The sequence below is a fragment of the Corvus cornix genome, chromosome 2 (genome assembly GCF_000738735.6).
Source record: "Corvus cornix cornix isolate S_Up_H32 chromosome 2, ASM73873v5, whole genome shotgun sequence".
Lineage (NCBI taxonomy): Eukaryota > Metazoa > Chordata > Aves > Passeriformes > Corvidae > Corvus > Corvus cornix.
In genome coordinates this window covers 133,696,957-133,719,739 of record NC_046333.1, presented here as the reverse complement: position 1 = coordinate 133,719,739, position 22,783 = coordinate 133,696,957, and the positions used below count along the sequence as shown (strand labels likewise).

The window sequence follows — 22,783 nt, the reverse complement described above, 5'->3', positions numbered from 1 at the left end:
CCTCTTTCTTCAGCTGTTAGATACTTTACTGGGTACTCTGGTAAAGGAATTACAAAACAAGTATACACCAGGACGCAGAGAAGAAGCCATTGCTGTTACAATGAGATTCCTGCGTTCTGTGGCAAGAGTGTTTGTCATTCTTAGTGTGGAGATGGCTTCCTCCAAAAAGAAAAAGTAAGTGGTGAAGATGTGTGTTGATTGTGGTAGCTATTTTCCTTAGTTAAATTTTTTTTTTCTTATAAAATGAGTTGATAAAAATCAACAATAGGCAGAAACATCTGAATTATTTTGTGTTCTGTAGACAGATTTGGAAAGCTGCAAATCTCAAGATTGCCCAATAGTTGCTGGTATGTCATGTAGCTTCTTAATGCAGTGCTTGTTAATTTACATGTTCATACTGAACCTTTCTGTTTACAGTGTTAGGGTTTTTGGAAATGGATTTTTTTAACATAAAAAAATTACAGTGTATGGTTATTTATCAGTAGTAGATTTAGATATCAAGCCTTAATCTTGAATTATTGAATGATAAATGTTTTTCACTGATTTGAATAGCTGCATATTATTCTAAACACACAACGCATGTATTTGTTAAAGATGATGTTTTGAGAAAAAAATTAGGACAATTAATATTGCCATGAAGTTTTTGGGGAAAAAGAAGATGTATTTGACATTTATCTTTCTGTATTTTTCCCCCAGCAATTTTATTCCACAGCCAATTGGAAAATGTAAGCGTGTATTCCAGGCGTTACTGCCCTATGCTGTTGAAGAGTTGTGCAATGTAGCAGAATCTCTAATTATTCCAGTCAGGATGGGAATTGCACGTCCTACAGCACCCTTCACCCTTGCCAGCACTAGTATAGATGCCATGCAGGGTAGTGAAGAACTGTTTTCTGTGGAGCCTCTGCCGCCCAGACCATCATCTGACCAGTCTAGCAGGTAAAACTTATTAAAGCTTACTATCTGTTCTTTTCAAAGACTTCTTTAGGGTGGTTTTATTTTGGAGATTTTGTTAGCTTTCCATTAAGTGATATCCAGAGCTCCAAATCTACTTTTTTTGAGGATTTATTTTTATATATTTTTCTTTTAAGTTCTAGTCAATCTCAGTCATCCTACATAATAAGGAATCCTCAGCAAAGACGAATCAGCCAGTCACAACCAGTTCGTGGCAGGGATGAAGAACAAGATGATATTGTGTCAGCTGATGTAGAAGAGGTCAGTTTTCTTGTTTGTACTTATTTTTCTTCCTATTTAAAATATTTCTCCCTATTTAAAAAGTTTTAAAGTCTTTCAGCACACAGCTGCTATTATGTAGGGCTCTGTTAGAGAGCTGGAGAGTCTTTCAGCAGTATTTGGAAACTAATTCTAGGTTTTGTAGTCAGTTTTATCCTTTATCCTTACAGCATTAAAATCTAATGTTCAAGGCTGTTTCATTTGTGCATGTGATTTTTTTCCCCCCACAACACTATAACATGTACAGGGACGTACAGCTACAAGAGAGTCTGGCATAATATTACAATGCTCTTTCCAGGTTGAGGTGGTTGAGGGGGTGGCTGGTGAAGAAGACCATCATGATGAACAGGAAGAACATGGTGAAGAAAATGCTGAAGCAGAAGGACAGCATGATGAGCATGATGAGGATGGTATGTATAACGTACCTCCTGCATTTACTGCTTCAATGAGAAAATTATGCATCAAAAAGAAAAGCATCTTTGGAGTCACCAGTGATAATGATTTGGGAGATTTGCACGAGTAGAGAGAATCCGAGGGTTCCAGACTGCTCATCTTACGAAAGGACGTGTAAAATTATAGATAACTTGTAGTAGACAAGTACATGAATTTTATCTGGTTGAGGAGAAAATACTAAGGTCCCAAAGGTATCAGATGTTATTATATTGTTGGTTAACAATGTATTTTACCTTTTTTATTTGCTACTGTGAAATGTTGTTGACGGTAGATGTGTTCTCAAAAGCAATTTGAATCCTTGCAGGCTAGTTCTCAAACTAATCACAAAGTACTAAATTACGGTTCAATATTTTGTAGACAAAATTAATCAATTCTGTATGAAAATGTTTGAAATTAATATGACTTGTCTTATATTACTTAGTTTAGGATTAGATGGTCCAAAGCTATGATTTTAAAAAAAGTTATCTTCTCTTTCTGACTGTGCTTTGTGTTTGCAGTCAATCCATTTACAGTACAGTAAATCTGTTTACTGATTTGCTGAATATTCAAATGTTTCATTCTTAAAGCTTAAAACTGGAATAGAACATGTATATTTAATTAGCTTTTTTTTTAAAGTTTTCAAGTATTCCTTAAATATTAGTTGAAACAGCATATGGTAAATTGTCCTAGTACATGTGTGTGAAGAGTTGTGGAATCTTTTGGCTTGAATGACTAATTCTGAATCCTGAAAGCCTTTATTTTCACTGTGTGTTGAATGTACATGTACAGTGCAGAATGAGAGCAGGTTGCTAATTGCTGGAAAATAAGAAAACATGCTCCAGGTGTTGTTGGGTGTCTGCATTGCTTTTATGATCCCCCCTGCATATCCATTAACTTCTGCTATAGTAAGAGGGTCTGGGGTTTGTTTGTGTCTTACGAGTCACTACAGTAATTCTAATTTTGTCTTTTAAACATGAAATGTTTTATCCATTGTTTTTACAGGCAGTGATATGGAGTTGGATTTGCTAGCTGCTGCTGAAACAGAAAGTGATAGTGAGAGTAACCACAGTAACCAGGACAATGCCAGTGGGCGCAGAAGTGTTGTCACTGCAGCTACTGCTGGGTCAGAAGCAGGTACACCACATCTTTTTGGGTTTAATCTAGCTGGTTAAATTTAGATCCTGGGAGTAAGTATGCTCCTCCTTCCCCAGATTTCCTGTTTTTCCTTTGCTCTAATAGTAGGGTATTAGGCAGACTTTTTGGACAAGGAAATGCATTAAGATGTGACCTATATGTTTTGCTCTTATGGAGCATCTGCAGGTGTTAGAGATTACCTTGCACTCTTGTGTAGTGAAATGAAATGTTCTCACTTAAGCATAGACGTTTAAAACAATGGTTTATGGTTTAAATCAGTACACAAAACCTGAGCAATCATGGTACAGGTTTTTGAGAGCAACTGCTTTACTGCCCAATTTGGAAGCATAATTCTAAGAATTCTTTTCCTAGGGGTAGAATCAGTGAAGAATTTTTAAATCAGATTACTTCTTAATTTATATTTTGAAGTGTAAGTAATCATACTGCTTTTTCATTACACCTGTGGATAATTTATTGAACATTTTCAATGGTGGTACCTGAACCTTTTTAGTACAGTGTAGTTTCTCCTGGAAGAAGTCTGCTGTGCTGACATGATACAGGTGTATGTGCACAGGTGTGGAGCTGTCAGTTATCGCTGATTTTTCTCAACAGGAGCTAGCAGTGTGCCAGCATTTTTTTCTGAAGATGACTCTCAATCAAATGATTCCAGTGACTCTGATAGCAGCAGCAGTCAGAGTGATGACATAGAGCAGGAGACCTTCATGCTTGATGAGCCTCTGGAGCGAACCACAAATAGCTCCCATGCCAATGGTGCTGCCCAGGCTCCCCGTTCCATGCAATGGGCTGTACGGAATACCCAAAACCAGAGAACTACCAGCACAGCTCCCTCTAGTACGTCAACACCAGCAGGCAAGTCTGAGTGAATTGCATGCACAAATGCCAGCTAGCTCTGGCTTGTTCCTTCCTCTGCTTTTGTTTATTCTCTTAAGGATGAAATCTTGCATCTTTGTCATGCTGCTCACCTACCTTGATTGTTCCAGTTCTAGTTTTGAATGTAAAAAAAGGAAAAGATCCATTGCAGTTAAGATCTGAGTATGCTTGTTGTAGTTAGTAACTATTTGCTAGTTACAGTTGTGATGTCAGTAATATTTACAAGTTTATTTCTGCAAAACATCTTGGTATCAAGCAAATCACAAACACATAGCAAAGATTAAATGAGTTCATTAATGTCATCTCTTCTTTTATATTTAGCAAGTTCAGCGGGCTTGATTTATATTGATCCCTCAAACCTACGTCGGAGTGGCACCATCAGTACGAGTGCTGCAGCAGCAGCTGCAGCTCTTGAAGCCAGCAATGCAAGCAGCTATTTAACATCTGCAAGCAGCTTAGCAAGAGCATATAGTATTGTGATACGGCAGATATCTGATCTGATGGGTCTGATTCCCAAATACAATCACTTAGTATACTCCCAGATTCCAGCTGCAGTGAAGCTGACTTACCAAGATGCAGTTAACTTGCAGGTAAGAACATGGAAATTTTCATAGAGAAACATAATTTCAATACAATGTGTTTTTTAGGTAAAATTACAGAATTGTTGAAAGTGGTCTCTGCATATTGGCTAGTCTAGATTTCTTTGAGGGTCAACAGGAGAAGGCTGCTCAGGACTGTCTTAGGTTTTGAGTGTGATGGAAGGAAAAGACTTCTGATTTGGGAGAGGAAGGTTAGAAAGATATTCTGGGATCAAACACTGGGGTAAATACACAGGGAAAGAAATAAGAGAGTGTAGTTTTATTATGGAGGAGGCTAAAACAATTTTCTGTTTGGGAGATTCTTAATTAGAAAAGTGAACAGGAGATCTGTCCAGCTGAGGCAGCAAGAGGTTTGTATTAGCATGTGAAAACTGAACAGTGGAGGTTTCGTTTGGACACAGAAACAGGGTTGAGACAGCATTGTGTTAGTTTGGTGCATCAGAAGTGTGAGGGATGTTTGTTTTTGAAGACCAGAATGTAGAGGAATGAAGAAAGCAGACTGATGTTGGATAAAAAAATCCAAGAAGTCAATGGAGTTAGCAGATGGCAAGAAAATGAGGCTGCAGAGCCAGTAGTGGTAACAGGGGAACCAAAGATGAGACCAGGAGGTGAGACTTGCATACAGACATAGTTCTCTGTGCAGGTCTTAACTTCCTTGTCTTCACTGAGTAATTTGCAAGGGGTGAAGAATGGTGAAAGATCTGGCAGGATGGGGGCTGTTAAGGTTTATAGAAAGTCAGGAATTAAGCTAAAATTGCCAAGCTGTGCACACCTGGGAGATACTGAATGGTTGTAAGGGGAGGAGTAGAAGAGATGCCCAGAAGAGAGCGAGAGAGTGAGAATGCTTTATAGATAGCAAAGTGTTAAGTGATGAGAGCTGCATGCCACCGTACTAAATCAGCAGTCTCAACAGAGCTTTCAGAAACCGATCACGGGTCATTCTTGAACATGGTTTTACAGCCTTTTTGTAGGGAATCATGTGGAGGAGGCTTATGTTAAGATTTCATTCTCATAATCTAGTTCTGTTGTTTGTAAAACTAATTAAATCTCATTTTCTATAGAATTACGTGGAAGAAAAGCTTATTCCTACTTGGAATTGGATGGTCAGTATCATGGACTCTACTGAAGCTCAGCTGCGTTATGGTTCAGCATTATCGTCTGCTGGTGATCCTGGGCATCCAAATCATCCTCTCCATGCTTCTCAGAACTCAGCTAGAAGGGAACGAATGACAGCTCGTGAGGAAGCCAGCTTAAGAACTCTTGAAGGAAGGAGGTATGAAAATGGTTTGATTACTGCATGCACTATGAATTATCGGTTTTATAGTCAAATCTTATTTACAGACATCTTAGGAATCTGATGTTGTAGCACTGGAATGTAGTTACTGTTTTAAGTTGGCTTCCTGTGTTGTTGCTACTATTTGGTTTATTCTGACAGACTTGAGTCATCTTGAGCATTAACTGTTCACAATGTACTGCATCTGAGCTGCTTGTTCTATGCTTGTAGCTTCTAATCACTATTTTTATGTGGAGTTCATTGAGATTTTACATCCAAATTTCAAATATAAGGCTTATACATAAAGTATATGTTGTTCTGTGATGCCTGATGTCTCTGTATTCAATCCTTTTCCTTCACTAGACGTGCTACTTTACTCAGTGCCCGTCAGGGAATGATGTCAGCACGCGGTGATTTCCTGAACTACGCACTGTCCTTGATGCGTTCTCACAACGATGAGCACTCGGATGTTCTTCCTGTTCTAGATGTCTGCTCACTAAAGCATGTAGCATATGTTTTTCAAGCCCTTATTTATTGGATTAAAGCAATGAATCAACAGACAACATTGGATACTCCTCAGCTGGAAAGGAAAAGGTATTGAGGTTGACTCCCAGAAACAGAACTTAAGCAAAAGTGGCATAAGCCCTTTTGTTTCAGTCATTGGCATTGTTCCTCAATAACTTCTAGAAATATATTAATTAATCTGTATGTCTGTGTGGGGGTGTGTAGTAACATACATATTATAAAAAGAATTTCTATAATGGTATATAATGTACCTGTGTTTGATAAGCCTGTTGCAGTACGCTGTTTCACTTCTTTTTATGCTGATTGCTGTAAGATGTTTCCTTACTGTTGAAACTTGAGTTGGATTTTTAACTCCATAGCAGTGCCTCTAAAAGACATACTCAGGACAATTTCTCAGCTAATGACATGGCACATACATTTGACATGATAACAACTTACTTAGATATCTGTCAAACATGTTATAGATGACATTGGAAAAAATGTCAGTGTCTGATATAATGGGCTTTGTGGTTTTGTTTTCCATTTGGTTTTGTGCATTTGAGACTTACCTGATATTTAAAGCACAGTAGGGAAATCAATAGATGAAAATGTCCTTGAGTTGAAAAACTGCTACTTCAACTGTAGCATTTTACAAGGTACATTTATTAATTTTTAAGATGTTTTAAGATTTCTTTTTTTTTAAATTTCAAACGGCAATTAATGATCATAGAAATGTCCACATGTTGATAGTCTACACTGTCTGTTCTCATTTCTTTCTAGGTTTTTAGGGTCCTAGTCCTAGTTGATAGTTAAATGCAGATCTTTGCCCCTTTCTACTCCTAATTTTCAATACTGCAGGTCAGACTTAAAGTTTGATTTTCTCTACAAATTTAGTAACTGTAAAATATGAGATACAGATATTTTAGATATATATTGGACTGCTACTTTAGTTGCATTACTATGTTCTATTTATCTTGGTAACATAAGGTTTGTTAGGACTTCAAAAGTGTACCAGAGGGCAATGTTATCAACAGTAGTTTCCTCACAAATAAGAATGAATATAGTACAGTAATCAAGTTTTTGTACTGTCTGACTTGAGTAGTTATAGCCACAGCTTTAACACTTTCCAGGCAGTAACGTACTTCCAGAAGCTGCTTTTCCCCCAAAAAATTCACACTTGAGATCTGTCAAATAACTATTCATCAAAGAATTGCTAAATTTGCATGAAATGCTTATAAAACTATGAAGGCCTAGACCTTTTCAATTAAAAGTGAGTGGTTCAAACACAGTTGCTTGTGTTAGATGACATATTAGTAGTCTGAGTGAAATGAACTTTTATCAGTCTTCATCTAGTTGCAGAACACATTTCACAATACATAAACTGCCAGAAATGAATACTAATCAAAGTTCTTGACCCTTTTTATAACACAGGGAAATCAAGTTTTCTAAGTGCAGCTCGCAGACTTACCTTCTGAAATGTCATCATGAGATTATTTTTAAATTTTGGAATAGCATTCGCTTGCATATTTCTTCCACTAATGCAGGGTTCCTAAAATTTTTATATTTATATAGTGTTTAAAACCAAGCATACCCATCCCTGCCTAAATCTGTAACTTTTAAGATCAAAATTGGTAGGTGGCCAAATGGCTCCAAGGGTAACTGTGTGTGATGTAGTGAGTATGTAATGAGAAGTTCTCTACGGTGCTTCAGTTTTAGAGTGAGTTTGGTTTTTTTATGTATAACTCTTAAGTACACTCCGGATTATGCTACACATGTAGATGTTTTGCGTAATAATGTCTTCAAGATGATTGACTCTTTTTTCTTTTCTTTTCTTTTGTTGTTGTTTTGTTTTTTCTTTTATTAAGGACTCGGGAGCTTTTGGAACTGGGTCTTGACAACGAAGATTCAGAACATGAAAATGATGATGATACCAATCAAAGTTAGTATACAAAAATTGACATAGCGTACCAAAATGCCAGACTTTGTTAGTGCTTTTTTCCTTTAGCTACCTGAGACTTTGAATAAATTTTGCTACTTGTATATGTAAAGTTGGATTTTGGTAAGATTTTCTTAGCATTGTTGCTTTACCAAGTTTCTTCTGCCATTGCTTATTTCATTGCCTCTCATTTCAGGGCCATCTTTTCATCTCCTTTCTCACTAAACCACAGCATTTCTGCCCTTACCATTCTGCATTAAAATTTGAATCGGAGTTGAACTGATTTTTTTGATCTGATGAAATTGTGCTGAAAATGATAGTATGTATACTCCTACATACAGTGTAGGAGTGCCTGTTCAGTAAAGCTAGGTATAGTAAAAAGAATAAGTGATTACTAAGCAAACTAATAAAGATACAGCATTTACAGAAGCATCCTTAGATGTAGAAGGATGAACATCTGTAGCAGTTAAATTTGCAGAGATTCTCCTCTAGTCAGATAGCTAAGAGGGAAGGATATTAATTTTTGGCATTTTATGTCCTTTGCTTTTATAACTGAGAAAACTGATGTGAAATCTTCTCTCATATTTAGGTGCTACACTCAATGACAAAGATGATGACACCCTCCCAGCAGAGACTGGCCAAAACCATCCGTTTTTCAGACGGTCAGACTCTATGACGTTCCTTGGCTGCATTCCACCCAATCCTTTTGAGGTTCCTCTGGCAGAGGCCATCCCCTTGGCAGACCAGCCACATCTGTTACAGGTGACATCAGAGATGGTGTTTTGGAAGAAAACTGCAGTTTGCTTTTTCATTCCTCACCGAAGTATATTATTGACCCAGAACGCTTTTGTTACTTTTCAGCCAAATGCTCGCAAAGAAGATCTGTTTGGCCGACCCAGTCAGGGTCTCTACTCATCTTCTGCCAACAGTGGGAAGTGCTTAATGGAAGTTACAGTGGATAGAAACTGCCTTGAGGTAAATGTAAAGCTTTTATTATTTTAAACAATATGGTAATTTAAACTAGAACCTTCATTCCTTAAAAAGACACTTCAGTGTTTTCAGAGAGAATTTTACATAGCTTTTAGAATGATAATTTAAAAGCCCAGTGCCTGTGAAAACTCGAAATCTTTATGAAAAGTATGCTTAATGTAGAAACTTTATGATTATTGATTTATAGCGCCTTTCAGGTAATTTTTTTAAATGCAGTCTTTTTTAAATGAGTTAATTTTGGAATGCTAATTATATAATTATTTTTGTTAAAAAGAATTAAATCTTCCTATAGTCCAGTAGATTTGACTTGCCTTCAGACTGAACATTAATTGGCAAGCGTATGAAATGCAGACATACAGTGGGGAATTTATTTTTTTAATTTATTGAAATGATTGAGGTTGCTGTGTTTTAACAGGTCAATAACAGTGTTCACTTTTGTGTGATTTAAAATATACTTCTATGAATATATGTGCTGAAAAAGCCTTCTAGGCTGCTTTGAAAGTGCAATTAAATTTTACTTCTCCTTTAGGTTCTTCCAACTAAAATGTCTTATGCAGCCAACTTAAAAAATGTTATGAGCATGCAAAATCGGCAAAAGAAGGAAGGGGAAGAACAAAATGTGCCTACAGAAGAATCTGAGAGTTCAAAACCAGGGCCTTCAGCTCACGATCTTGCAGCACAACTGAAAAGCAGCTTGTTGGCAGAGATAGGATTAACAGAAAGTGAAGGGCCACCTCTCACATCTTTCAGGTAGCTGAGTTAAAAATGACTCTTTGAAATATTACTGATCTGATAAATGGCTGTTTGGGACTCTGGAAAGTCTTTTTTAAATTAGAATGGGTAGCTTAATTTAGCTTGCATTTGTAGTTTGTGATTAGTAGTTTCTAAAGTGAATAGTTCAACAGTCTTCAAAGAGGCCTGTGCAAACTGTAGACAAATTCCTTTACTTCATGACTTCTGCTGCAGAGCTACTGTGATGTCCTGGGTAGCCAAGTTGAGCAATTAGAACTGACAACTTGCCATCTATGTGTGGTGGTGCTGCCCACACTTCATGCAATTTTAGGGACTGAACTGCCCTCGCTTCAAATTACACCTTTTTAAAAAGAAATTAAGGTCTTGATTGAAGGGAGACGAGTAACAGTGAGTTCCATGTAGCAGCAAAGTTACATGCTTTTGGAGTAATTACCCTTTGGAAGCAAGACTTGTGTTTCAGCTGAAACTAAGCAGCTTCTTGTGCTTTTGTCCACAGACTTAGTGTATTGTGTCATGGTTTATCAGGAACAAAAAACTTAGTTGAAGGCAGAGAGTAAGAAAAAGCCAAAGTACACAAAATGTGTCTGAAATTTAACTTGATTTCATGTATCTGTCATTTTTTCTTCTTTCTGTCAGGCCACAGTGTAGCTTCATGGGCATGGTTATTTCTCATGACATGTTGCTGGGACGTTGGCGCCTTTCTTTGGAGTTGTTCGGTAGAGTATTCATGGAAGATGTTGGAGCAGAGCCTGGATCGGTATGTATTTCTCAGTGTAAGGACCGTTTCTCTTACAACTAAATGTGACTCTCCCTGATGATTCTGATTTTGGGGTTTGTGTTTGGTTTTTTTTATTATTTTTAGATCTTGACTGAATTAGGTGGCTTTGAAGTAAAGGAATCAAAATTCCGCAGGGAGATGGAAAAACTTAGAAACCAGCAATCAAGGGATTTAACATTGGAGGTAAAAAATGTTAGTTTATCTTCTGAATACATTTTCATTAAAAGTTTAATTATTACTGAAGTAACTTGATAGGAGAAGTTGTATTTCAGAGTCTGCAAGTAGGTGTCTTAAATCATACTTCGTGAGTTATGTTTCAATTACTCTGTAGTTTTTCCCAGTCTAATTGATATTTTTTGAGTCTGTGCAGCAGTGTCCAGAAATTTGTTGTGAGAATGAAAGTCTCTCAGTATGATAATTGGTAAAGAAAAAACTTTTTTTGTGTTTTTTACTAGGTTGATCGAGACAGAGATCTTCTAATTCAGCAGACCATGAGGCAGCTCAACAATCATTTTGGTCGCAGGTGTGCTACCACTCCGATGGCTGTACACAGAGTGAAAGTTACTTTTAAGGATGAGCCTGGAGAAGGCAGCGGTGTAGCGCGAAGCTTTTATACTGCTATTGCACAGGCTTTTCTGTCAAATGAGAAACTGCCAAATCTAGATTGTATTCAGAATGCCAACAAGGGTACCCATACAAGTAAGTGATGCACAGCAGTTAATCTACAGAAAATATTCATAAAAACCTTGGGTGCTTTTTCTTTTTTTTTTTAAACAGAAATACTTGGCACTTTGCCAGAGACATCTCTTGTTAGCTCAGCCCAGTATCCATAAAAATTCTGTGTTAGCTCTCTAGAGCAAGGAAATGGCTCTTCCCTCCCCCCACACTTTCAGAAACAGGAACCTCTTGTTTTTCTTGCAACAAGAGTCTGCTTTAGATGTGTGCAGCTTTTTTTCAGTGTCCTTCTCTCCAGTAGGTAATAATTGTCAAGATTTTAGCTGTTAAGAGCTTATACATTTTAATATGGTTGCTCCATCTGACTTGCCACAAACATGTTTTAATGTTTTTGAAAGTATATGTAAACTCTTAAAGTATTTTGTCATTTTTAAGTTGGTACAAACACTTCAGGTCCTTTCTTAAGTTTGGCTGAACCCAACCACTGCTTCAAGTGAAGTGGTTCTGTCTCATTGATGTCTTTCAAGCTCTTCCAAAAGTTAGTCTTCCTTACACTGAAACTTACGTAGAAGAGAGAAATATAAAGATGTTTAAGTTTATGACGTTTTTTGCCCTTCAGGTCTGATGCAGAGATTGCGAAATAGGGGAGAGAGAGATCGGGAAAGGGAGCGAGAGAGAGAAATGCGGAGAAGTAGTGGCTTGCGAACTGGTTCTCGGAGAGATAGGGATAGGTAAGTGATAAATCTTTAACTTGTTGAGGATATTTTGTCAAATAAGAGTAATTGCCTTGGATATTGTCAGGAAAGATACTTTTACTTCCTCCAGTTAAAGGAGTCTTTTTCAGGAGCAATTTGCAGGGTAATTTCTTGAAATTCAGTCTCTACTTGTAATTCTTTCAAGAATTATTATGCTTACTTTAGCATTAATAGGTTATGTCTCAACCACAGGCCATCAGTCTCTTTTGCTAGAACAATAAGAATTTGTGTACTAGAATAAAATTGTGAGGTGGTTTAGAAACAACAATGCCATTGGTGGCATAGGTCTGACTGCTGTATCCAAAACACGAGTAATAATAAAATCTCTGGTTCATTTTGATTCTCTCTTTCTGATGCATTCTCTCCAAGCAGCTATGAGCAACACTACTATTCCAGCTGTAAAGCTAATGCTAATCTGAATCTGTGTGCAAATGATATGTTCCAGAGGATTTTTGCATTTTTCCTCTGAAATGAGAACAAACTGCTCTGATTATCTTAAGGGACTTCAGAAGACAATTGTCCATTGACACAAGGCCTTTTAGACCAGCATCAGAAGGAAATCCTAGCGATGACCCTGACCCTCTCCCAGCACACAGACAAGCCCTTGGAGAGCGGCTCTACCCTCGAGTGCAAGCAATGCAACCAGTAAGACTCTCATACACTTAGGATTGTTCTTGTCACCTTGTAATGTAAACATTTATTTCCTTATCCATGATTGAAATAATTGAAACCTAATTGAAAATATTTGAACATGTAAGACTCATTTTCTTTCTAATTCTGTTAAGATTTTGTTTCTATAATTTGTTGTTTAGCTTAGGAGGTATCTTGTAATGCATTCTCTATTTAAAATACCAAAACTTTCATAAGACCTATTTGAAAATGAGAGAACTGGAGGAGAATAGTAAAACCTATCACTCCTTTATCCCCAGGCATTTGCAAGTAAAATCACAGGAATGTTGTTGGAGTTGTCTCCTGCTCAGCTGCTTCTGTTACTAGCTAGTGAAGATTCCCTTAGAGCAAGAGTTGATGAAGCAATGGAACTCATTATTGCACATGGCAGGTAAAGTATCAGGAAGTGAGAACTGATTTTGTGGCCAAAGCATTTGTACTGTTCTACATCTAACTCCAATACATGCAGCTTATTCCTTGATAGTCTAGATATTTTTTTTTATGGACAAGTGACTTTTTGGCTTTGGTTTAATCTGTCTGACTGGTTTCAGAATATGACAGTTCCTTATTGAGAGCAGCCCTGCTGAGAAGGACTTGATGGGTGCTGCTGGATGAGAAACTGGACATGAGCTGGCAATGTGCCAGATGTGTTCTGGGCTGCATGAAAAACAGTGTGCCCAGCAGGTTGAGGGAGAGGATTCTGCCCCTCTGGTGAGACCCCACCTGCAGTGCTGCATCCAGCTCTGGGGTCCCCAGCACAGGAAGGACATCGACCTGCTGGAGTAAGTCCAGAGGAGGCCACCAAGATGATCAGAGGAATGGAGTACCTGTCTTATGAGGAAAGGCTGAGAGAATTGGGGTTGTTCAGCATGGAAAAGAGAAAGCTTATGGGTGACCTCATCGTGACCTTGAAGTCCCTGAAAGAAACCTACGAAAAGATGGAGAGGGACTTAATACAAGAGCACATAGTGACAGTTCAGCGGGGAATGGCTTCAAACCGAAAGAGAGTAGGTTTAGATTAGATAACAAGAAGAATCTCTTTCCTGTGAGGATAGTGAAGCACTGGAACAGATTATCCAGAGAAGTTGTAGATCCCTTGGAGGTGTTCAAGGCCAGGTTGGATGGGGCTCTGAGCAACTTGATCTAGAGGAAAGTGTCCCGGCCCACAGCAAGCGGGTTGGAACTATATGTTCTTCAAGGTCCCTTTCTAACCCAAACCATTCTATCATTCTGTGAGTCCGTGATTGTGAAATTAAATTTGCCTTTTTATTCCCTTCTCAAGGGAGAATGGTGCTGACAGTATATTGGATCTTGGATTGCTAGACTCTTCAGATAAAGTGCAGGTACCTGTTGCACAAAATTTATGTAAGATTCAGTTGTATCAGTTAATTTTAAAGCCAGAAGCAATTGGAAGCTTTCTTTATCGTTCAAGACAAAGTTCTGTTTAATCCTTTATTTTCTTTCAAAAGGGTTAACAGTAATTAGTCAAAAGTATAAAATGTTATTGGGAAATGTCACAGGAATTCTTAACCAATGGAACCTGAATCTTTGGGTCTAGTAGCAAGTAGCTTGTTGATGATGTGTGTCAGTAACTAGAATTAAGTGTGTTAATTGCTATTTTGACTTTCAAAACAGGAAAATAGAAAGCGACATGGATCCAGCCGCAGTGTAGTAGATATGGAATTAGATGATACAGATGATGGGGATGATAATGCACCACTTTTCTACCAACCTGGAAAACGAGGTTTTTATACACCAAGACCTGGTAAAAACACAGAAGCAAGGCTGAATTGTTTCCGAAACATTGGCAGGTATGCTACCATTAACTTTATAGTCTGAAAAAATGTAAAAGACAATCATATGTAACACCAGAGAGAGTACTGATGATCCAAGCTGGAAAAGCCTTCTTTTTTATGGTCTCCGTTTCTCACCCTGAGCATAAATAGTGGGAATTTGCATATGTCAACTTGAGGTTTCTTTGCCTGTTAAATTTTAATTTTTTATCCTGTTTTTTAAAATTATGTATGTCCTTGATTTTCATTTGTGACCGATAAAGTTGGAAAGCTAGCTCCAGCTTAATTATTAGAATATTGGAACTCTTAATGTGAGTTTGCTAAAAGATCTCTGATGTAATTTCTGCTGTACCAAAACAAACTCCAAACATGTATTTTCAGAATCCTAGGATTGTGCTTGTTGCAGAATGAACTATGTCCCATCACTTTAAATAGACACGTAATCAAAGTTCTACTTGGCAGAAAGGTAAGTTGAACATAAACATTTTAATTTCCTGTAATTACTTAAAATCTCATCTATAAAACTGGGGTTTTTTTCCCTAACCACGTATGTATTAACTAGCCAAGTTGACACTGGAACTGTATGGATGTCTTTAAGTTGAGGACTATTAATTTTTTAGTTTCCTAGATTTTGAACAGAGTAGATGTACTAGAAATCAGGTATTTTACTAAGATGTAATGATTTGTAATAGGTTAGCCTTCAACTCCCTTCAGAAACTACATACTGTCTCTGCTTTTTCTCTTCCTGAGACTCAGAAAAGATCGTTAGACAATGCTAGGCAATAGTATCTTAGCTTACAGAAAAGCTTTTTGTGGATATTTGAGAGAGCTCATAGAATTAATTTGTAATTAAAATTAATTACATTAATTAATTAGGTATAGGTGTAGGTATAATTTAATTCAGAGCAATAATTACCTAAACTTTAGACCAAAAATGCTACCCTGACTCAGTAAAAATGAATAATGTATTGCACTTCTGATGCATTAGTCACTGGCATTTTAAGTTCTGTCTGATGCAGCAAACTTAAACTAAGGTTTGTTACTGTTGGTCTTTCCTTAAATTCAGTTTTGATCACATAATCAGTTATCCAGCACAGTATAATCTTTAATGAAAAAGTGTTAATGGCAGAAATGACCTTTATCTATCCCCTGGTGTCTTCCAAGAGTGATTGCCTTCTAATTCTTCTTTTCAAGTTTTTCTTGTTGAATATGTATTCCTTCCAATATTCTAATGTACCTTCTAAAGCAGACTGAAAGTAGGAGTTTAACTGCATTTATTTCCATGTGTTTGTATGCTTTGTTGCTAGTGCATAGACTTGGCACGGATCACATAATTTTGAATGTGAACATCTGTTACGTTTCAAAATTCTGTCCTTTTTTACAGGTGAACTGGCACGACTTCGCTTTTTTCGATCCGGTTATGTATGAAAGCCTTCGGCAACTTATCCTCGCTTCCCAGAGTACAGATGCTGATGCAGTGTTTGCAGCAATGGATTTAGCCTTTGCAATAGACCTGTGCAAGGAGGAGGGTGGAGGGCAGGTAAGCACAGCTAAATCTGTGGCTCTGTAGTTTCAGAGTTTGGCAGCTGATGCAGGTTGTAGTGTGCACATAATCCGTGCTCTTCTCAGATGGCACATAAAACATTTTACTCTCCGTGGATTCAATGCAGTGTTCTTAGGCATTGAAACCTGCATTTTTTTTCCTTGAAAGTGATCTAGAGCCTACCATAGAGCCTGGCTACCATAGTCAATCCTAGGGAATTCTAAAAACTCACCCGTAGTGGTAAATTTTGCTTGGTTTTGGAGGTATATTAAGCAATAAATCTCTGCAGCATACTGTGGTGGTTATAACAATGTCATTTCCTTTTTATCCCTTTTCTTCTTCCCCTTTTTAAATGTTCTTTATTTCTTTGCCATAGGTTGAACTTATTTCCAACGGTGTAAATATACCAGTCACTCCTCAGAATGTATATGAGTATGTCCGGAAATATGCAGAACACCGAATGTTGGTAGTAGCAGAGCAGCCTCTACATGTAAGTCTTTAGTGGAGTGTTTTTAAAAAGAAGAAAAAAAATATTCCAGTCAGTTAATTAATTTCCTCATTTTGGTATTGCTAATCAGGTTTCTTTTGAAGTCTTGACAATTTCATTAAAAGTATTTAATTTTCTATTTTTTTCGTAATTGTATAGCTGTTTATGCAGTACTTTGAAGACCAAGTACTTTGAGCAATTTATTTTATAGAATGAAAGATAATTTCTTTTATAGTGGGTCTCATTGGTTAAATATAACCATATAAATGGTTCATTTCTTGAGCTCAAATAGCACAAATCCTCTTGGAACTTTGACTTTGTATTTGGCAGTACTTCGTTCTAATAATTTATTACCTTTGATTTGTTTGCATCCTTGTTCTAAGAAAAAATCAATTATAAAACAGCTTCTACCAGCCTGGCAAGAAATGTAAAAATTGACTAGAAAACCATATTTAAAATTATTTTCTTTTTGAAGCCCTTGTAAAATAAAACTTATGGAATAATATATTTTTGTAGACAGTTACTGAAGGTCCAGTCTGTCATATGATGCTACATCTAAACTTCGTTGCTTGTGTTCATTGTGGTTTCCTGCTGCACATGTGAGATTACCAGATTACCTCTGTGCAGCTGAGGTCCAAATTCTCACAGAAAGAACATGTTCCTGGAATTAACCTACTTATCTCCATGTCTGCATATATTAATAGTTTGACTCTTTTTTATTTTAAGAGTTGAAACCCCTTACACTTGTATTCATTTTGGAATTTTCTAAAGCAAATTGAGTCACAGTATTCCATTCTGAATATGGAATTTCCAATCTTTTCAGGATATTACTTATTTATATAGAATGTGTGTGTGTGTGTATAATTGAAGCAGAGTTGGCATGTGTCTGAGGAAGCAAAGTAAAAGTAATGTGCAAGATGCATTTTTTTAAAATTCTCATCAGATTCAGCACAGCTTCGCAAAATACCTGAACATTTTAGCATGAGAGACTGACTGCATGTGCTTCTGGTCCCGGTGAAATACTAGCTCAAACCATTACTGCTTTCTTTTGCTGTAGTAGGTAGGGTTTAACAATTGGTGCAGTTCTTTGTTTCAGAAGATTTGCATCTCAGATGATAAAGCTTTGAAAGAAAAGAACAGCTCAGAGAATAATGAATCTTGAGTTGAAGGGGATTTCACATGAAACTTTTCAGTAGTGCGTTTAAAATAATTCTTAAAAGTTACAGGGTTACAATGTGCATTTTGTGGTTTTCACTTAAGGCAATGAGGAAGGGGCTCCTGGATGTACTTCCAAAGAATTCATTAGAAGATTTGACAGCAGAAGATTTCAGACTTTTGGTAAATGGCTGTGGTGAAGTAAATGTGCAAATGCTAATCAGCTTTACCTCTTTCAATGACGAATCAGGTACGAAATAACTTACTCATAAACAGAGTTGCAGGGATAACTTCACACTGTTCTGTGTGGAGTAGTTAACCAGCATTAAACTTAAACTATCTCTTCAAATCTGGCATTAGTTAATAAGCCAGTGAAAGCTGTAATAAAGTTACTACTTGGCTTTTTTTTTTTACATTGCTTTGAAAATACTTACCTTCAGTTAAGGGAGGGTGGAGAAAGCATGTTTTCCAACTTTGCTGTCACTAGATGTTAAATACAAGGATTGTATTATTGTTAGTATATCTTTCTTGTGAAAATTGTGACCTAACTTTAGAACTATAAATGTGATGGATGCAAATTTAATACTTCTTGCATAATGTTTAAACTGCATTTAGCTGCAGTTAGGATTTTTGGTAAGGAGGGAGGAGTGGGAGTGGTACTGAATTACATCAGTGTTAGCCTTGCATTCAAAACTATTAGTTTTGAAATTATTAGTCTCCAATATCAGGACTTTATGAATGTGATTGTAGCTGAGATCCAACTTGCAGCACACGTAAAACAGATCTCTTAATGTTATTGTCCAGTGTAGCAGCTGAATTGTATACCTTTTATTTCATGCAGGAGAAAATGCTGAGAAGCTTTTGCAATTCAAGCGTTGGTTTTGGTCCATAGTTGAGAAGATGAGTATGACAGAAAGACAAGACCTAGTAAGTTGTCTATTCCCATTGGAACCATGCAGAAGAATTGGAATAACTGGTGTCATTACTGTTCTTAACTGTGTCTACCTGCAGAGACTATGTGAAGAGTTAAGGTAGCAGAGCAGGGTAGTAGGGTTGGGTAGGACTATCGGTTCTGGAAACATCAGGTGTGAATCTTAGACCTTCTTGTAACTGAAAGTAAGCATGGTGTGTCCTTCTCCATGTTCATAAGTCTCTTAGAGAAGCACAGTTTTACTCTGCACAGTTGCTCTTAAGATGAGTAACTGTGGTTACTCAACTGTGCTGTGGGCTGGTAGGGTTTTGAGGTGGAATTCATGGATCATCTACTCACCTGACTTCTGCGTATCCTGAGGGTAATATATGTGTCCTTTCTTGAAGATGTCAGTGATCATACCATGTCCTTTTCAAAGCCCTTCAGGAATAACAGATGAGAAGCATGCAAAAACAAGATGCTGTTCAGGGGTTTTAATCTTTAAAAACTTACCTGTAAACTGTATTTGTTGTACACTTCTTCAAACTGTTTAAGTTCCTACTCTGTAAGGTACTGTCTCTCCCTTACAGTCTACTAAGAGGAAACAAAGAGTACTCTGAAAAGTGGAAACCCTAGAGCACATTTTTCAAGGAGTATCTATGGTTACACTTTGGTGGTGACTCAGTATTTCACACTTGAGACAATAAACGAAATACTCTGTTGCTGCCTTTTGTCTGTACCAGTACTACATTCTGTAGTCTCTAACTGGTTTGTGAGAGATTCCTGATTCAAGTTGTATTGATGGCAGTCACCACCTTCCCAGATGGACTTGAGGACATTTCATTTACTGAGGATTTGTTGATACAGGATAATTTTGAGTGCTGCTTTTATCAGTTTTATGAATGAGCAGTTGAGGAAGGGAAGCGAAGGAAGCTACTACAGAAGCAAGTAGCATGACTGTGGAGTTTAGCTGACATATTGAAGAGAACATAGTGTGATCAAACTTGTGTGACTGTGCAGTTCTTATTTAACCTATCCCTACATTTTGTAGGCAGTAGGAATCTCTACAGCCTTGTAAATCATAATTTTATATGCTGCCTTATTTTTTCAGGTTTACTTTTGGACCTCAAGTCCATCATTGCCCGCCAGTGAGGAGGGATTCCAGCCTATGCCATCCATCACAATAAGGCCACCAGATGACCAACATCTTCCTACAGCAAACACTTGCATTTCTCGCCTTTATGTCCCACTCTATTCCTCTAAGCAGATTTTGAAACAAAAATTGTTACTCGCCATTAAGACCAAGAATTTTGGTTTTGTGTAGAGTATAAAAAGTGTGTATTGCTGTGTAATATTACTAGCTAAGTTTTGTAGATTTTTCCATTTGTCTATAAAAGTTTATGAAAGTTAATGCTGTCATACCCCTGGTGGTACTTCAAAGATTTAAATGCAAACATTCCTGTACTAAATCTGTAATGTAAAGGCCTAAGGAGCACTAGCAATATGTGATTGCAACAGTTTGCTAGTCAATAACTCCTTTGCCTAACCCCAGCCAAAGATGACAGCAGAACAATATAATTTACACTGTGATTTATCTTTTTGCTGAGGGAAAATATGTAAAATGTTCTGAAAATTCACTGCTGCCTTTGTGGAAAGTGTTTCAGCAAAGGTTCTTGTATAGAGGGAGTAGGGAATTTCGAAATAAAAAATTAAGTATGTTCTGTGTTTTTAACTTTTTTTTTAATGGTGTTTAATTTGTGGTTGGCTGCAGTTGTGTATCATGTATATTGAACTTGTAAAAAGTTCCTGACAGCTCAGATCCCGGAGTTGGGATCGTTCACTTATGAAACCACTTTCATTGCAATTTTTGTTCTATTGCATTGAACTCTGGCACATCAGATACCATCACTAATATTTTGCATGTAATCTGTACCTTTAGTGCTTTTTTTTTCCCTGTACATATTTGATGAGGCCAATGCACAGTATTTCATAGTTCACAATCAACATTTTTGTATCCTTGTTACAGTGAACAGACAGTCAGGAGATTGTTCCACTACCAGTTCTAACCCAACACTTGTACTACATTATCTAACTATGTAAACTCAGCCTGGGCACTTTCTGGTAACTGTAAAATGTTTATAAGATCATGATTATTGAAGATACATTTTTTGGAAAACTTTAATGTTCGTGAGCTGCTTAACTTCTTTTGTATCTAGCCTTTTTTTAAGTATCTTGTTACAGTTTTTTAATAAAGAAATTACAGACAAAATACCAAGTCATACTGAAGAAACAATAGTTTTTATTTATTTAGCCATTTATACTTTAGCTAACAGCATGCACTAAACATAGTTGTTCATTAAAAATCTGAATTTTGTAACTGAAAAATTGACATGCAGAAGATATTTAGTCCACATTTTACAGTTAGCAGAGAATCCTGAAAGAAATGGGCCAGGCAACCCCTCCTTTTTATAGAATTGGTTTGAAGGAAAAGTGGCTTGTTCTGAAAAATCTCAAGGCAATTAGGTTAGAATAAAATTCTCAAACTTCATTGTAGTCAGTTCTATTCTATGTTCACTTTTGAAGTGGTTGGTTGCTTTTGGGGAGGGCAGTCTTTGACTATAATCCAGGACTTCTTTTCCCTAAGGCTTGAGAGATTTTTGTGAGTTAGAAATTGATTAATAAAGAAAGGAGATACTGTTTCTGTGTCAAAATAAATTCCTGAAAGCTTAGCAGATGGCAGTATCGAGGGATAAGAGTTTTTGTGGTGGTGATGTTTTCCTTCTTTCTTGCTTCCCCAACCCTATTAGTCCATGTTAGTTATTTTTTTTTCTCCCTTTCATTGTTGAATGATGGATGAGCTGAAGTAATGTTCCATCAAAATCCCAGTGGAACTCTCCTTTGCCAGAGTTCCATTGGGTTTTCCTTTCTGTCAGCTAGTTTGAGGATGAGCAGAAGTTACCTACATCTGATTTTCAAAAAAGCCTGTTTTCATAATTTATTTAGTTGCTAGAGGTATGGAGTACAGTTGATACCACAAATTCTGATAACCAGTTGCCAAATTGATGCAGAAAATCCTGTTTTCTAAATACGGCAGACTGTTCCAGGCTTGTGTAGTTAAACTGCAGATAAATAAATAGATGTAGAATTACTTCTGCATGTGCTAATACTTCCTCTAAATCTATTATCCTAGAAAAGGATAGTTTCAGTGTACGAGGATTGGAGTCTGTTCTAGATTTCTTGTTGTGACCTCCAGTGTATCTTAAGTTCAAAACTGTATTAGATTTTACTATGCTAAACAATAAAAAGCAGTACAGCCTCACAAATCTAGGTAAGGGCATATTAGTATAGAGAAAATTCATGCTGGTATGGCTGTTCTCTTATACTAAGGAGGGTAAGTTACAAAGGTACAAAGCAACATCTGCCTTATGCCTGGATATCAAACTGCTGTGATCATTCCCACTACCAAAACTGCCTCTAACTGAAATGTGTAAAGTTAGTAGAAAGCAACAAAAGAAACTGTTTAGAATAGGCATCAAATCTCCAGTCTGTAAAATAAAGGTCCCTCCCTCACAAAGCTTTGTGAGGCTTGATGTACTAAGAAGTATCCAAGGCCCTTGGATGAAAGGCCATATATACATGTAAAGTACTGTGTATATATATGTATTGTGTGTATATGTATATAAGTGTATGTGTATGTATAACATATAAATATATGTTATATGTATATATATTTCTGTATATAGCTTAAACATTTTTTAAGTCCTGTAATGTATAGCTAGACAAAAGTTATGCAGATAGCACAGTAGCTCACCATATATACACACACAAGGCATTCTGATAAGCAGAGAGGGAATTTAGAATGGTATATGCTGTCGTCATTGACTTGAAATATGTATGTAGCTTTATAAATAGCTTTTTTTCCTCTGTATGGTATATTTAAACTATATCAAGATTTTAATAAGAAAAATGTTTATTAAAATCATACACCTCCTCTCCCTTTGACTTAAGCCCTTCTGTTAGTTCACTTAAAATGTGGTAGAAAAACTAGTTAAAGGAAAATTCTGCAATGTTTACACTTTTAAAATAGTCTAAATCCTTAGCTGTTCACCATTGCTGAAAGAGGAGATAAACGTAGCTACTAATAAAATGTTATCACCAACTTCTAGAGTAGGTCCTAATCTGAATCCAGGGAAAACTGATACTTTAGTACTAATTTCCATGACTAATTCTTGGCTTTGGTTTCTGTTACTTAGCTAACTGTATCCAACACAAGGAA

General features: G+C 36.9%; 1 protein-coding gene across 9 annotated transcripts in view; it reads left to right on the top strand.

Annotated features, from left to right (window-relative positions):
- UBR5 (ubiquitin protein ligase E3 component n-recognin 5) overlaps positions 1-22,500 on the top strand; it is an 82,459-nt gene extending 59,959 nt beyond the window's left edge. For all 9 annotated transcript variants that reach the window (XM_039549997.1, XM_039549998.1, XM_039549996.1 and 6 more), the window contains 27 exons: positions 14-174; positions 697-936; positions 1,089-1,212; positions 1,529-1,640; positions 2,665-2,796; positions 3,409-3,666; positions 4,009-4,277; positions 5,348-5,559; positions 5,923-6,153; positions 7,929-8,002; positions 8,589-8,761; positions 8,861-8,974; positions 9,519-9,739; positions 10,379-10,499; positions 10,605-10,703; positions 10,976-11,219; positions 11,815-11,926; positions 12,451-12,595; positions 12,880-13,010; positions 13,902-13,962; positions 14,255-14,430; positions 14,794-14,878; positions 15,797-15,952; positions 16,332-16,445; positions 17,703-17,847; positions 18,439-18,524; positions 19,619-22,500. In XM_039549997.1, coding sequence (XP_039405931.1) covers positions 14-174; positions 697-936; positions 1,089-1,212; positions 1,529-1,640; positions 2,665-2,796; positions 3,409-3,666; positions 4,009-4,277; positions 5,348-5,559; positions 5,923-6,153; positions 7,929-8,002; positions 8,589-8,761; positions 8,861-8,974; positions 9,519-9,739; positions 10,379-10,499; positions 10,605-10,703; positions 10,976-11,219; positions 11,815-11,926; positions 12,451-12,595; positions 12,880-13,010; positions 13,902-13,962; positions 14,255-14,430; positions 14,794-14,878; positions 15,797-15,952; positions 16,332-16,445; positions 17,703-17,847; positions 18,439-18,524; positions 19,619-19,831 — 4,209 coding nt within the window. In that variant the 3' untranslated portion in view covers positions 19,832-22,500. The remainder of the gene's footprint in view (positions 1-13; positions 175-696; positions 937-1,088; positions 1,213-1,528; positions 1,641-2,664; positions 2,797-3,408; positions 3,667-4,008; positions 4,278-5,347; positions 5,560-5,922; positions 6,154-7,928; positions 8,003-8,588; positions 8,762-8,860; positions 8,975-9,518; positions 9,740-10,378; positions 10,500-10,604; positions 10,704-10,975; positions 11,220-11,814; positions 11,927-12,450; positions 12,596-12,879; positions 13,011-13,901; positions 13,963-14,254; positions 14,431-14,793; positions 14,879-15,796; positions 15,953-16,331; positions 16,446-17,702; positions 17,848-18,438; positions 18,525-19,618) is intronic.
- The last annotated feature ends 283 nt before the right edge of the window (positions 22,501-22,783 follow it).